The sequence below is a fragment of the Phyllostomus hastatus genome, unplaced genomic scaffold (genome assembly GCF_019186645.2).
Source record: "Phyllostomus hastatus isolate PE091 unplaced genomic scaffold, TTU_PhHast_1.1 phas_contig_159, whole genome shotgun sequence".
In the NCBI taxonomy this organism is placed as follows: Eukaryota; Metazoa; Chordata; class Mammalia; order Chiroptera; family Phyllostomidae; genus Phyllostomus; species Phyllostomus hastatus.
The window spans coordinates 6,181,750-6,196,740 of record NW_025333640.1 but is presented as its reverse complement, the minus strand read 5'-3'; the positions used below and the strand labels follow the sequence as shown (position 1 = coordinate 6,196,740).

Below are 14,991 nucleotides of genomic sequence, written 5' to 3'. Positions count from 1 at the left end.
CTCTGAAACTGACATGTTTGCTTTCTCCATCTGGAGAGTTTCTAAGGCTCTGTTTTGGGAAGAGCCCATCCACTGGGTGCTCAGGTGTCTGCGAGCATGTGCTCGAATTAGACATGAGTCAGAGAACTTGGTTTGTGTCCGGTGGATCCTGGCTCCTGGGACTTGGGGTATAGGGGGCACAAACTGCGAAGCGCTGACCTCTGGTTCGTTTTCCTCTCCCACCCAGGTGTACGTGTGGTACGGGGGTCAGGAGTGCACAGGACTGGTGGAGCAGCATAGCTGGGCAGAGGATAAGGTGACTGTCTGGCTGCTGGACCAGAAGTTACAAATCTGCTGCAAAGCGGAGGAGGTGTGGCTGGCTGAGCTGCAGGGCGCCCTTCCCCAGGTGCCCCTTCCGGAGCAGGGAGCCCAACAGGTGCAAGCCTACAGGCCTGTCTCCAGGAACATTGACGTCCCAAAAAGGTTTGTGTGGAGGAGCCCGGGCTCTGGAAATCACACGGGTGGTGAGGTCTGGGCTTGGTGGGCATGTCTGGTGATGAGGGAGGAGTGCGGGGGTCTGAGGGGTCTGGTTGTCAAGGTGCTGGTCGGATGGGACACAGAGAGGGGAGGGCACCCTTCCGCATAGCCCGGGGCGCCATCTTCTCTTCCTCGTAACTCTCTGTGATGGGCGCTGCATTTTCAGTTTGGCTAAGAGCTGTTTCTCCTCTCTTCATGCTTGAATTAAAATTAGTTCTTAGTTTTTCACGATGAGAGTCAGAAAGAAAGTGGCTTAGCTCGGGGATGAGCAAGCTTGTTCTGAATGGGCCAGGACATAGGTAGCACAGGCTCTGGGGGCTGAGCAGGCTCCATCAACGGGGACTCAGCTCCGCTGCGGTGGGCCGGGGAGCAGCCACGGGCAGGGAGGAAGCGAATGGGAACGGTTGCTCTCCAGGAAAACTCTACTTACAGACATAATTAGCATGTGCCACATGCCAAGAAATAACATTCTTTTGACTTTTAAAGCCACGTAAAGCTTATGAAAACATTCTCAGCTGGGGAGCCGTAGAAAAGCAGGTGACAGGCCATGTTCGCTTCACAGCCCCTGGGTTGCTGGCCCCTGGCTTTGATCATCAAAACCATGTTTTTTTTTTTAAATTTTATTTTTCAGTTAGTTTACATGCAGTATTTTGTATTAGTTTCAGGTGTACCGCATAGTTCAAAACCATTAATGCTGAATGAAGAATGTATATGGTTTTAGAATTTTATGATATAATTTTCCCTTGAGGGGGAACACACACACACACACACACACATACACACTTATCTTCTATTTTCTATGTTACATACTGTATATTTTTTATGCTCATTGACCTTTCAAGACTAAAAAAATCTGTCAGTGGAGAGCGTCTCACATCCAGGATGAGCAAGCAGTCAAGCCACATTCTACGTTGCACCCCTGCTCTGAGTTGTCTGTGGGGCCACTGTCCTCGACAGGGTGCTCCGTGTGCTGAGACCAGACCAGAGCAACGGTATTCGTGGTTGTGATCTCAGTGGGATGTCGGCAAAGACCTTGTTTTCCTGTTTCACAGAAATGAAAATACAAAGATCATATAAAAAGAGGGATGCTAACATGTTTCATAGATTACTCGTCTTAGTTTAGCTACTTCAAACCCAGTCACGTGTTTTGGTGGATCTGAAGTGTAGAGAATAGATTAATACAGTCCTTTGAAATAGATGAGCTACCTAAAAATTTATTTCAGACAAACTTTTCATACTTCAGCATTAATTTACAGACAGCTCTAAGTTTACTTCCACATAACGTAAGTTAAATGGATTTTTTAAAAAATTACCTGTAAAGTCTCTGTAAATTACTTTTACAGATCTCTGCTCTGTAAAGCACTGAGAGCTATTTCAGTGTTTCTCGCTCACTGTGCGTATAAATACACACGCCTCTCGCGTGCGTCCCGATGAGGGATCAGTCCTGCAAGCTTGGAGTATTGGGACGGCGCTCTAGCCAGCTGAGTTAGCGGCCAGGGTTCATTGTTCCGTCTTAAATTTAAGTGTAAGACAGGGAGAAAGAAAGGTGATTTTAGGGCTTTTGAATTCTAGTGGGCATCTCTTTTGTCTATGCAATTTTCTCATTGCTTTGATGCTTCTTTCTTTCCCTCCAAATACAATTTTCTGTCTTAAGCTGCAGAGTTAGTTAGGAACTGGACTCAGGGGAGAGAATGGTGTTGCCTCTGGTGTCAGCAGTGGGATGGGGACCACCCTGTTTGTGCCAGGGTTGGCCGATATTATAATTCAGAGTGAGTATATTTCATGAAGAATGAAGAGAGACCTTCATGCTTTATTTAACCCACACACTGGCTGATTGGATGCGGACGTGGGAAGGACAGTCCAGAGTGTATGACATGATCACATGACCCGCGGTCTCAGGAAATAACCTTGGCATCTACCTGCTTGAATCCAGGAAGTCCGACGCGGTGGAAATGGACGAGATGATGGCGGCCATGGTGCTGACGTCCCTGTCCTGCAGCCCCGTCGTGCAGAGTCCTCCTGGGGCAGAGGCCAACTTCTCTGGTGAGTCAGGGGCCCCATGTGGGTTCTGGGTGTGGCGGAGGCTCGCAACGGACTTCTCTGCTGGGAGCAGCAAATTGCCCGTGGACAGGCCTGGCAGTGGGACTTCGGAGTCCCTTCCCACTTGCACCCCAGCCTGGCTGAGTGACATTGAGGTAGATGCTTCCCTTCTGTCTCCTCAGTTTCCTCCTCTGGGGAGAAGTCTCCGGGTGCGTTGTGAAGATGATTGAGCACGGGCTGAGCCACACTGGCCACTGGAGTAAGTTCTTCTGTGGGAGTAAGTGAGTCAGGCACTGCGGTGGGAGCCTGAACACGGCCAATAGAGGAATATTTAGTTCACAAAGGTGTAGAAACTTACCAAATGGTCCCCTAGTGACCTCAGAAGATTCGTGTGCCTGTTCCAGGTGCCTAATTCTGCCTCGTAAATGAGCGTGGGCCTCCAGGTCAAGGACCTGGGATAAGCAAGCTGAAATCTAAAATGAATCTTATTGCAAAATAACAAAAAATAAAATAAGTCTAATTGCCAAATACAAGCTGATAGTATGATTTCACAGCAAATTTACAAATTAAAGGAAAATTCTTCTAGTGCGACCTCCAAAATACATTGCCAGTAATATGGGAGGAAGATGGGTTGCTGGATGTTAGTAGCTTGACAAGACTGGCCGTGCACCTGAAGGGCTTGTTATGGAAATTCATTACAGGGCTGGCCTAACTTACTCCCAGGGAATAACTTTTTCATTGGTGAACTCTAACTGACTTGCAGGCTTGCAGGAGAAAACAGAGTCAGAAAGAAAGTGGCCTTTACAAGTATCCTTCCTAAGTAATCTTTCTAGTAGAAAGTAGATTTAGAGGAGTGATGAGGCAGATTTACTTGCCCAAAGCCTGTCCGCAGTGACAAGTCTGCTAGAGTTAGTCATTGTGTCTGATCGCACCTCGAGGGGAAGCGTGAGTCGCGTACCTGTCTGTTAGCACTTGGGAGCCACATAAGCCAAGTGGCAGGTAAGGAGGTGATTTTACGTTCTTAGGAAATCCTCCATGTTTAGGAGATCCGGGAGGTTGGTCAACGGGGAATATCCAGAAAAGTGTCAGGAAGGGAAAGAAAACCATTAACTCCAGTTCCCATCAGGTGTGTGTGTATGTGTGTGTGTGTGTAGAATGCACACGTACATGTTCACCCCCCCCCACACACATCAACACCAGCAGATGCATGGCATGATATGCCGTGATCCTCATAGACAAAATTTTTTTGGTAGTTTATTAAAGGTGTTTTTCCAGTAATTTCTGATCTCTGTGGTTGAAATCGGTGGGAAAAATAAGGCTTCCTGGCAGGTAATGATGTTGAAGCATTCTGCCATGTGAGGTCTCTACAATAACCAGAACCGTACTCTATTGTGGATACTGTTCACACAGAGGCCCCGATTCCCCTTGGTGTCTGCAGTGCTAGGGTGGCTCTGCACGTGCGTGTGCGTGGAGAGCAGAGGGGATAGAACGTTTCTTGGAGGTTCGCTGGGAGCTGTTGTGGCTGTGCATTTGCAGAGGAACACTGTGTCTTCATGGTACAGAGTATCTACTGCCCTAGAAAATGGTATAATCTAAGGTACAGTAATTTGTGTTCATCTTATAACTTACAGATTAACTTATGATATTAACTTTTTGCTTCTTAAAATACTTTTCTTTCTGTTCCAGTCGGCCAGGGCCAGCGGCTGAGCCATTTGAATGGTTGCTTCCCTGTGGGGGGGTTGCCGGGGGTAGGGTTGCCCTGTGTGCGACCTGCCCCATTTCTCCAGAGCCCTGAACTCTGGGTTGCCAGGAAGTCATAGCTTTGAGACTTGACAGTGATTCTTAGGGAGTGGAGACTTCATCCGTCCCATTCTATTTGGGCGGGCTTCTCCTGGCACGTGCAATCTAATCAAAGAGCGCCTGCATTGGCAACATACAACATGGAATGCTGGGAGTCCATCCTAGGTGTCTAGCTCAGTCGAGAAGCAGTTGGGATGCAGAGCACGCTGAGAGAAAATCAGTATGATTTGTGTCCTGGCCACAAAGGAGGTGTTAGCCGACCTCAGAATCCAGGTTACTAAGGAGGCTCCACAGATGGCCACCCGTGCTGGGAGCTGGGCACATGGCCACCATACCTACACATAGCACATTGTTTCCCCCTTTTCTTGCTGTTTTTGTGAATAAGAATTTCAGATTCTCTATATTGTAAATGAATTGGGATTTATGGCTTAGGCATGTAAGTGTCTGGGTCAAGCCTAAAGCAGCCTAAAGATAGACGATTTTATTTATTTATTTATTTATTTTGATTGATTGATTTGAGAGAGAGAGGAACATTGACTTGCTGTTCCACTTATCCATGCATTCATTGGTTGATTCTTGTATATTGCCTGACTGGGGACCAAACCCACAACCTTGGTGTATGGGGACGATGCTCAAACCATCTGACCTACCTGGCCAGGCCCAGAAGACTGGCAGTTTAAAAACCAAACATTTCACGTCCCACCTGGATCTTTTTCCTGTTCAGTTGCACTGTCGGGAACAGGCAGCAGGTTCAGGGCATGCCGGGCCTAAGTGCCCCGGGCATCTGTCATTGGTCTGAATATCTCCCAGAGCTCGCTGTTCCTTCTCTAAGTGTGCTGCTTGTGAGCAAAAGCAGGAGCCATCTGGGCTGAAGCTACCTCTGGTCAGTGTTACCCATGCCAATAGCTATGAGAGCTGACGGAATGGTTTCTCCTCACATGCAGGTTTTGATGGACTTGCCCAGGTTTAAATGATCAAAAGGCATCTTTCAAGACAGCCTGGTCAACAAGCTCCTAACATGGCTTTTGCACTCTGCTCGGATGCAGGGGAGACCGCCCATGTGGTGTTGGCACCGCGACTGCCCTTCCACCCCTCCTGTTAGGTCCAGAGTCTTTCTCCCTCTCCACTCTCCCTGTTTTTTGTTTTTTGTTTTTAACATTTAAAGTGAGACGCATGGTTTAATTAGCCTCTCTGTTGATGATACACAAACTGAAGTTTCAGCAGTGGTCAGTGATTATCGGCGTGGCTGTGGCAGGAAATGCCCGCCTGGGCAGAGCAGGGCCACCCAGGGCCACGCAGAGAAAGCGCTGCAATGAGCTGCCCGCTCCTAGTTTCTACCGAAGCTCAGGAAGGGCAGGTTTGGGTTTTGTGCCCCTGAAGTGGCACAGCCAGGCAGAGCCAGAGCCAGGAATTGGATGCAGGACTCGCACTCCAAACGAGAACTCTCAGAGCTGGGCTGTCCGTGAGGAACCTGGCGTAGGCAGGGCCGTGCCAGAAGCTCTGCCTGGGGACAGCCCCGTGAGCATCCTCTGCCTTCTCTCCGGCCAGCTTCCCGCGCGGCCTGTGACCCATGGAAGGAGAGCGGCGATGTGTCGGACAGCGGCAGCAGCACCACCAGCGGACACTGGAGCGCGAGCAGCGGTGTTTCCACCCCCTCGCCCCCCCACCCGCAGGCCAGCCCCAAGTACCTGGGGGACGCCTTTGGTTCTCCCCAGACTGATAATGGATTTGAAACTGACCCGGATGCTTTCCTGTTGGATGAACCAGCTCCACGTAAAAGAAAGGTATGTGGGTGATGTGAGTGTGAGCTCGGGCTGCTGGTTCTGGGAGAATGGGAGGGAGAGAAACGTCAATGCATGAGAGATACACTGATTGGTTTCCTCTCCTACATCCCCAGCTGGGGCTCTGGCCGTGCAGGCCCCACAGGTCCCAGGTGTGCTCGGGCTCCCTCCCATTTCAGCGTTCCTTCGCTGCTTCTGGCCCCTCACGGTATTCCCAGGAGATCTCTTTAGTGCCAGTTTCCTCTTACCTCAGCCTCAATTCCTGCCTTCTGCACGGTACTCCTGAGGCTTGTGTGTGGGGGACCTTTGGTGGGGTCTGACCCACAGCACGGAGCGCTGCTGCCGGCCACCGGGCCCCGCTCCTGGGGCCAGGCTCTCTGCCCCTGCTTGCCAGGCTTTGGGCCCCAGAGAGCCCTCTGTCAGGTTTTGTTTGAAGGTGGCTGAAATCCCCACGAGGTGAGGATGAGGGGGGACAAGGCAGAGAAACATACCCCAATGACCCTGCCTTCCTTCTGTGTAGAACTCCGTGAAGGTGATGTACAAGTGCCTGTGGCCAAACTGTGGCAAAGTTCTGCGCTCGATTGTGGGCATCAAGCGGCACGTGAAAGCCCTCCACCTGGGGTAGGTGTGGAGCCCCGGGCCTCTTGGCCTAGGGTACCATTCAGGCCTCCTCTACTCTGCTGATTCCCTGTGACCCACAGCCCAGAACGCTTCCAAGAAAATGACTTGCTGAGGGTGCCCTCTGCTCCTTGTCCCTGGCCCTTGCACCCAGCAAAGTAGCCATGTTGAGGATATCTTTGCTGAGAAGGAAGGACCCTCCTATCGTGGGGAATGTGGCTGCTCCTCATGGGAAGGGGGCTCCGTCTGCCTTAAAGATGCGCCATCCTGCCTCACTGTGAGACGTGAGAGGTTTTAGTTCTGGGTGGGAGTAGGGTGATTTAGTGCGACCCCATAGTGAGGCCCATACCTGCTTCCTTTGGGCACCTGGGATACTGTGAACACAGCCGCCCGGGAGCCAGGGCCGCTCTCGGCAGAGGACCTGGCTCACAGCCTTTTCCCTGGGGGAGAAAATTTAACCACAAGGAGTGGGGCCCAGACAGGACCCGTGGCAGAGCTCCGATCGGACGACACCCGCGGGAGGGGAGGTTCGGACACACTCGGCCCAGGAGAAGCCCCCGGTGTCAGGAGGGACAGGTCCATCGGCGTGCAAGCACCTCCAGACTCTCCGAGTTCCCTTGGGCTCCTTCCCTTACTCGCTGGGTGGCCCTGAGCAAACACTCCCTCTTGCACCTCTGTCTCCCACGTGTCTGACGGAGGCGACTTGCCCCTGATCACCACCGCCTCTCCCTCCCACGCAGAGACTCCGTGGACTCTGACCAGTTCAAGCGGGAGGAGGATTTCTACTACACAGAAGTGCAGATGAAGGAGGAAGCTGCTGCCGCTGCTGCTGCTGGCACCCCCACTGCTGACTCAGCCCCCACCTCCAGTGTGACCAGCCCGCCCCTCGCAATCCTTCCACCACCTCCTCCCAAAGCCCAGACCTCGGGCCCAGAACACCCCGGCCTGGAATCTTACCTGCCCTCTGGTGCTCTCAGCAAGTCAGCTCCTGGCTCCTTCTGGCACATTCAGGCCGACCATGCATACCAGGTATGGGGCTGGGGCATGCTGGGAGCTCGGCCTTGTGGCTCTGAGGACATTCAGTGTCTGACCTGTTGCCTGATCACAGGCCACTGACCACCCTGATCGAAGGCTGAGCCCTGTAGCTAAATGGCTCATCTCTTAACTTCTGCAAAGAAGGAAAGGAAAATAACTCACACTCAGTAAATGTGGGCATTACTGATCTCTTCATCAGTGGTTGTCATGCCTGATAACAAGAAATCTGGTTGAATCCCTGAGTAGCCAGGAGGATGGGTTTGGACCAGGGAATTGTTACATCTCTGGCTGTAAAAGGGGGTGGAGTAGTGTAGCTGGGCTTCCCCAGAACATGTCCCTAGTTCCCAGAAGTGTGTTACATCAACAAGCAATCCTGCACCCATTTTTTGAAATCCTACTATGTGTTAAGCAGTGGGCTAAGCTTTCCCGGTAGACTAAGACATTGTCCCTGACCTTGTGAAATTCATGGTTTAGCTGGAGAGAGAAATGAATATGTAACTATGATTAATTCTGGTGGGTGTACCTTACTAGAGGCACAAGACATGGTTGTGGATGCAGGAGGGACGAAGCTGTTATGCCCGTGGGGTTGGGAATGTTGTCCTGGAGGGGGCGACATTTAGGATGGTCTTCACTGCATGTAGTAGGTATTCAGTGAATGCACAGCTTACTATGTGCCAGTTTTTCTTAAAGTGCTTCTTTGCCCACAGCTTGGTTTGATCAGACTCTAGGCTGACTTGCAAGTTAATAATGAAAAAAAAAGCAGTGTTTCAATCAGAAAACCTTCACAAAATGGGCCAACTCCTCGTGAGAATGAGTGGTCACTTAGCTTTTTCATGTTTGGCCAACTTCAGGTGGCCCTTCGGGCAGCTGACGGCCCCCCTGGAGGGTGTGGCTGGTGTTTTCATAAACAAACCTAACCCTAGTGTCCAGGAGAGCGTTGCTAATTCCAAGGGGTTGCTGGCCTCCTGCCGCATCCTTCATGCTGTGGCCCCACCCATGCTCAGAAGGTGTTTGGATGTCTGGGGACACCTGTGGCGTGTTCTTGGTAGGTGATCCAGCCACGGAGTTAATCTGCTGTGCTGTGATGGTTCTGTCGTGAGGCTGGCATGCACACCAGCCCTGAGAGGGGCTTCTGAGAAGGAGGGTGCCTGGGACTAAGGAGACAACTTCAAAGAGTTGGGTCCTCCAATGTTTCTCTTGGGAAGAGCATTCTGGTGTATCCCAGCATTTTCCAGCCAGAGACCTGCCGTCATTGTGAAGTTACAGGGAGGGAGGGTGGGCCCAGAAAGCCGGGACCTAGGCTGACGCTGTCTCATCTCTGGCAGGCCCTGCCGTCCTTTCAGATCCCCGTCTCGCCACACATCTACACCAGTATTAGCTGGGCTGCCGCCCCCTCCACCACCTCTTCCCTCTCTCCGGTGAGTGTGCCCGCATCTGATCCCAGCAGCACTTCGGGGCCCTGGAACACGCCAAAGGTCCTTCTACACACATGCCCAGTGCTGGAGGCCTTCTCCCCATGCTCGTCTCCAGCACCCAGACTTCTTGAAGATCTCTATGTACTCGCCCCCTCGCCCAGCACCCTCCCACGCTGGCCGGTCACAGCCCCTCTGAGAAGGTGGAAGGAGGGTGCTTGCGGAGGAGTGACCAGATCATGCTTATTGCCAAGAAAATCATGGGGCGGGGCCGGGGTCCATGCCCTCTTTAGCCCTGAGTGTCTGCAGGTGCTTGTTAAGAGGGAGAAGATGTTGGAAACCTAGAGAGGAAGAGGGTGGGCCAGAAAGCAGGTAGGAGCTTGTGGGGGGAGTGCAGGGTGAGTCAGAAATCTTGAGGCCACTGCCGGCCACTGCTTAGGTTATTGCCTCGAAACTGTGAAATAAATGGGAAGTCATTTGAACCACACACAGTGGGTTCCAGTCTTAAGTGTCTCCTGTAGGAGGAGGTCACGCATTGTGGAGCCTAAGTGCCCGAAGGTGCCCCTGAGGCAGTGCGGTCCCCTGGTTTGTGTCACATGTGGTGCCTGTATCTGAGTCTGCAGGGAGCGGTCCCTGCCAAGGCAGGTGAAGTGACTCTGCTGCCGGCCTGTGGGCTCCACTCGATCCTGAGTGTGACTTGAAGTCTTGCTCCTCACCCTCCAGCCTCCCCTCTCTGCCTGGGCCCTGTTCACCTCTGCCTGGAGTATCCTTCCAGAAAAGGCACCCTGGCCTCTCGGCACAAGGAGGGCCTGTGCAGGTGTGGCTGCCTGCCCTGTAGGGTGGTTCTGTCACCTGTGCTTATGGCCCCTCTCCCGTACCCAGGTCCGGAGCCGGTCGCTAAGCTTCAGCGAGCCCCAGCAGCCAGCACCTGCCATGAAATCTCACCTGATTGTCACTTCTCCACCCCGGGCCCAGAGCAGCACCAGGTGAGATGGGCCATTCCCATAGCCTCCTTCTGGCTTCTGTCCCCATTGTCTTCACTGCGAGTGTGGACTCCACGTCCACGTGACCATGGTCCGGGGTTAGTCCTGCTAACCGGGCAGGGGCGGGGGTGAGCCCTGCTGGAGGACACACCGGAGGCTGGGGAGACTCTCCGTCCTGTGGCCCTGTTGGTTCCTACCCCTTCCCGCCACTGCCTGTTTGTCCAGCCTCACACCTGACCACTCTCCAGGTCTGACCGCCAGTGCGTGACCACCCGCCTTACTCTCTTTCGGCAGGAAGGCCCGTGGGGAGGCTAAGAAGTGCCGCAAAGTGTACGGCATCGAGCACCGGGACCAGTGGTGCACCGCCTGCCGCTGGAAGAAGGCTTGCCAGCGCTTCCTGGACTGAGCCCCTCCCACCGGCTCCTTCCCTTTGCTCCTGGCCCTGATGGCCGCCAGGTGACAAAAGGCAGACCTGTGAGCCCTCAGCAGACACCTGCAGAGAACGAATGGACCCTGGGAGTTTGGGCTCAGTTGGTTAAGGTTTAATACTTCAAACCTTTTTCCCTCCCTCGTGGGAACATTTTATTTTTTTAAAAAAAGAAATGAACATATTTTTTTTTCCCTCAAATAGGAGAGAGCCAAAACTGACCAAGGGTATTCTGCAGCGAACGGAGACCAAAGAATTAATTAGCCTCTCTTTCCCATATCCCCTCTCTCCAGGGGATTTAGTTTGTAAGCCTCAGAAGAAGGAACAGCTCATTCTGTTTCCTGCTGAGCTGGTGAATTCTTTGCTTTCTCAACTGGTCCAGAAGGGACTGTGAGCAAGATGGATTTACTTTTCTTTCAAAAAACATTTCTGGCTAATGACTCAGAGCAGGGCCCACCTGGATGGGGTGGGAAGAGTTGGGGTATCTGGGCGCTTTTGAAGGTGCAGTTGGCCCTTCTCCCCCTGAATCTGGAGAATGGAAATCGTGTTCTCAGCTGGCAGCCTCCCTGGAAGTCAAAGGAAAAGCTCTGGGGACAACCATTTGAATCTGGGTCCCCTCAGATGCTGAGTGGTGTCCCAACACATATTGTGTGGCTTCTGAAAGCCCAGACTAGCAGGGTTTTAAAGACTGGCCCCAATAACTGAGCCAAAAGGCTAATATGAATTCACTTTTTGAAACATGGCAGTAAAACACTACCTTGATTTTCTTTCCTCTTTTCTCGAGGGAAAAAAAGCGAGAGGGTTTTGGCGGCTGTGGGAGCTCTCTCCTGTTATCCGTGGCATGGAAATACAGCATCTCTGCAACACTTTGTTTTCTTTTCGGACGGTGTATTTGGAAGCCTTTAGCTGATTAAAGTTCCCTTTTATTTGGGTGGTAGGTTGTGCTTTGTCTCTGGTTTCACCGGGATTTCCCCACTTCCCTCCCAAGGCTGCAGGCGGGGCTGGTGGGGAAGGAGTGAGAAGAGCGCGGATAGGTAGGTAGGTAAGTGGCAGCTTGCCCCCACTGAGATGGAAGGAGTTGACAGTCTCTCATTGTTTGACGGGCTCACCTTCCCCTTTGGGAGCAAGAAGATCTCCCTTAGGTGACGGGTAGGACAGGGCTCTTCAGTCAAGGCAAGAGCCTTCTGGACTTTGGCCAGTGTCAGTCCAGTCTGGGTGACGGGGAGGGTCACTGCGATGTGTTGGAACCTTCCCGGACCCGCTGAGGGCCCTGCTGCCTGAAGGCAGGATGAAGAAGGTTAAAGAGAGTGCTGAGGAAATAGAGTGAGGGGCCTGGGGTTGGGTTCACAGCTCCTGGCGCTCCAGCCCCCGGTGTTCCTGGAGGTCTCGGGAGTGGAGGGGAGCCCGGACTGCATTGCTCGGGAGCACAGCTGGTCTTGTGGGGAAGGAGAGAGATGTGTGGGGCATAATGCCTTGCTGGCCAGTGGCAGATTGGGAGGGGTGAGCTGGGTCCTGAGGGCACGTGTGTGTTTTGGAGCATCACAGTAACTGCGGGGACCCCTTGGGGCCTGTGTGACCGGGACCACTGGTGCCCAGCTGCCTTGGACCTATGTGCTCGGTCTCAGGGGCCCAGGGAGCCCCACCACGCCACCTCTCTGGGGACTGAACAGCAGCATCCACCCTTTGGCTTTCACTGAGGTCCAGGTGGAAGTACCTGGCAATTGGAAGCCTACGTCTTTCAGTCTGAGACAGGTGGAGTGTAGAAAACCTGCCCACTGATGAAGAGGGAGGGGTGCGGTTTGTGAAGGGTGATGGGGACCTGGGTTTGGCGACTGAAGGGAAAGACAGTTCTGCACAGGTGTCTTTGGTGGTGATGGGCTGTATTTTTACAACTTAGTGAAAAAACACATGTGGAAGCTGTCCCTCGGTAAAGCTCAAATCCAGGCCAGCAAAAGGCGCCCGGGGTTCTTCCTCCTGTCCCTTCAGCCTCCCTGAGAATTAAAAGTGGATAGCAGTCCGTTGCTTGTCCCCACCCTGCTCACTTCCCACGCTGTCCGTTGTCAGGTCTGGAGGAGGGGAGGGGGCGTTTGAGACACAGGGGCTCGGCCCGGCAGTCCCTTCCCTTCCCCGGGAGCAGAGCTCTTGCCGAGTCTTGTCTTTAGAAAAGCTGTTTTTATTTTCCCTCTCGGTTTGGATCGTGTAGATATAACTGGATATACAGATTTTCTTTAAGGGAGGTAGGCTGTTCATGTCCTTGGCACACAAGGCAGAAAAGGAAGGGAGAAAGAAGAAATTGACAAAAGAGTGGAAAAACTGAGGTGGATTTATTTTTTTTTTAATGTTTTGTTTTGGTGCGGCTTCCCTTTGTGCATCTGTTCCGCTCTTCTTTTTGGTGGCGGTGGCTTCCCTGGCTCCCCTCGTCCCTCCCCTCCGTCTCGTGGCTGTTGTGTTGGTTCTTGACGTGTGGTCTGTCCTTGGGGTCACCCCATTCATTTCCTCTCGGAGGGTGGGGGTGGTTTGTGGACTGATCCAGCGATCACGCCTGTTGTTTTCATCTGTTTCTCTCTCCCTACTTCCCAGCCCACCTGGGCAGCAGAACCTGATGGAAGGTAAGATGCCCATTTGAAACTAACAGGGCCGATTGTCAGAAGCAGTTATCTTGGGAAACTTCAGGCCAGTGGTGTTGCCCTTAGTCAACACATTTCTTGGAATGACTTTGGGAGCCTGCGGTGCCTACTGGGTCCAGCCCCACTGATGCCGCCTCTGCACCAGGCTCCATTAGCCCAGAGCGAGACCCCACGTGTCGGTGGTCCGGCGAGGTCCCAGGTGCAAAGCACCGCACTGATAAGTGGGTGAAAGGGCTTGGCCGTGCAGGCGATGCCACAGTTTCAGAGAGTGCTCTGGGCGATGTCCACGTTGTAATACTAAGCCTCTGTAGCTCGACTACTTGAAGGGCATGATTAATTTAGATGTGGAAGCTCTCATTTGTTTGAAGAAATCTGTCCTGTTACTTTCTGGTCCTCTCAGGTTCTGACTTTACCAGGGGGGTGAAAGAGAGAGAGGGAGAGAGAGGGAGGGAGGGAGATAAATCCCAAATCCCATCTGTGAATTTGTCTTATTGGCGCCTTTTCCCCCAGCTGTCTTCCAAGTATTATTTTTACTGTTAAAAAGTTTTTTTTTAATGTGAAATGTAATGTTTTTACAACAACAATATGAAATATATTTTATAAGGAATAAAATGGTACCTTGTCTGATTGGATGTGTGCCTGTCCCTTTGCGCCCTCCCCCTGCGAAGGCTGATTGTCATCACCGTTGGTGTCGCACCCATGACAACGTGTCATCCCGCAGGCTCAGTGCACGCATTCATTTGCTAATCACAACAGTAGGTAACACGATCGGGGACCCGGCCAGGTGGTTGCATGGATGACCTCGGTAACCCCATGAAGGAGTTGCTGTTATTGTCCCCACTTTACAGATGAAGAGAGCGAGGCACGGGGGTTCAGTAATACTCCCAAGGTTGTTCACTGGGAAGGAATGTCACCAGGATTGTGATCCAGGTGGTGGTAATTGTTCCCTCTACTGCTCCTGTTGACCAAGGGGAGCATGCTCTCGGCCATGTTCCTGAGTCTACCCGTGAGTTAGTAAGTGACTTAGGAGAAAAGAATCCACACTCTACTTGTGGAACAAGTTCTGACCCCAGGGAACGACGTGGGCCGCACCCTGAATTCATCGATTCTTGCACAGTGACGGCCCCCATGGCCAGTGAAAGCTGGCCTTGGTGGGAAGGGTGCTGGGAGCAGAGAGCAGCATCCCACCCTTGCAGCACTGGGACCGTGAAGAGCGGGTTCTAGGGACCCTGAACAGGGCCTGATGGCGAAGGGGATCCTGCTCCCAGAAGACCCAGGAACTTGAGTCCGTTGGTCAAGCCCAGAAACCGTGATGCTGGTGTGGGAGGTTGCCCTTTGACCTTTTTCCTAATCTTGGGTTGGAACAGAGGGCTTCTTTCTCCACTTTCCCTTTGTCCCTGCCCGCCCCAGCTCTCGAAGAAAGCCCCAAATAGAATCTGCTGCTTTAATGGTCTGTCCAAGCCCCCACAGTTGGTTCACTGCCTTGGAGCTGGACACTCCTGTTTGCAGCCCTGGGCCCCCCTCAGCTCACCTCGATGGCTGCATCTGTGGACCCCCCTAACTTTCTTGCTTCTGGTTGGTTGACCAACAGGAGACACCAGCTGCAGTCTGAGGGGCGAAGGAGAGAGGGGTTGGAGTGTTGCCTCTCCCGGCCCCTCCCGCACAGTGTGAAAGGCTGTGCTTCCCTGCTGAGAGCTCCAGCTCAGTGGGTACCAGTAACTCCCTTACGGGCTCTGCCCCTGCTCAGCAGAG

At 52.6% G+C, this 14,991-nt stretch overlaps 1 protein-coding gene across 6 annotated transcripts in view; it reads left to right on the top strand.

Annotated features, from left to right (window-relative positions):
* ZNF395 (zinc finger protein 395) overlaps positions 1–13,866 on the top strand; it is a 41,190-nt gene extending 27,324 nt beyond the window's left edge. For all 6 annotated transcript variants that reach the window (XM_045831162.1, XM_045831161.1, XM_045831163.1 and 3 more), the window contains 8 exons: positions 227–462; positions 2,450–2,559; positions 5,905–6,140; positions 6,658–6,758; positions 7,496–7,784; positions 9,116–9,208; positions 10,085–10,188; positions 10,480–13,866. In XM_045831162.1, coding sequence (XP_045687118.1) covers positions 227–462; positions 2,450–2,559; positions 5,905–6,140; positions 6,658–6,758; positions 7,496–7,784; positions 9,116–9,208; positions 10,085–10,188; positions 10,480–10,591 — 1,281 coding nt within the window. In that variant the 3' untranslated portion in view covers positions 10,592–13,866. The remainder of the gene's footprint in view (positions 1–226; positions 463–2,449; positions 2,560–5,904; positions 6,141–6,657; positions 6,759–7,495; positions 7,785–9,115; positions 9,209–10,084; positions 10,189–10,479) is intronic.
* Positions 13,867–14,991: the final 1,125 nt, after the last annotated feature.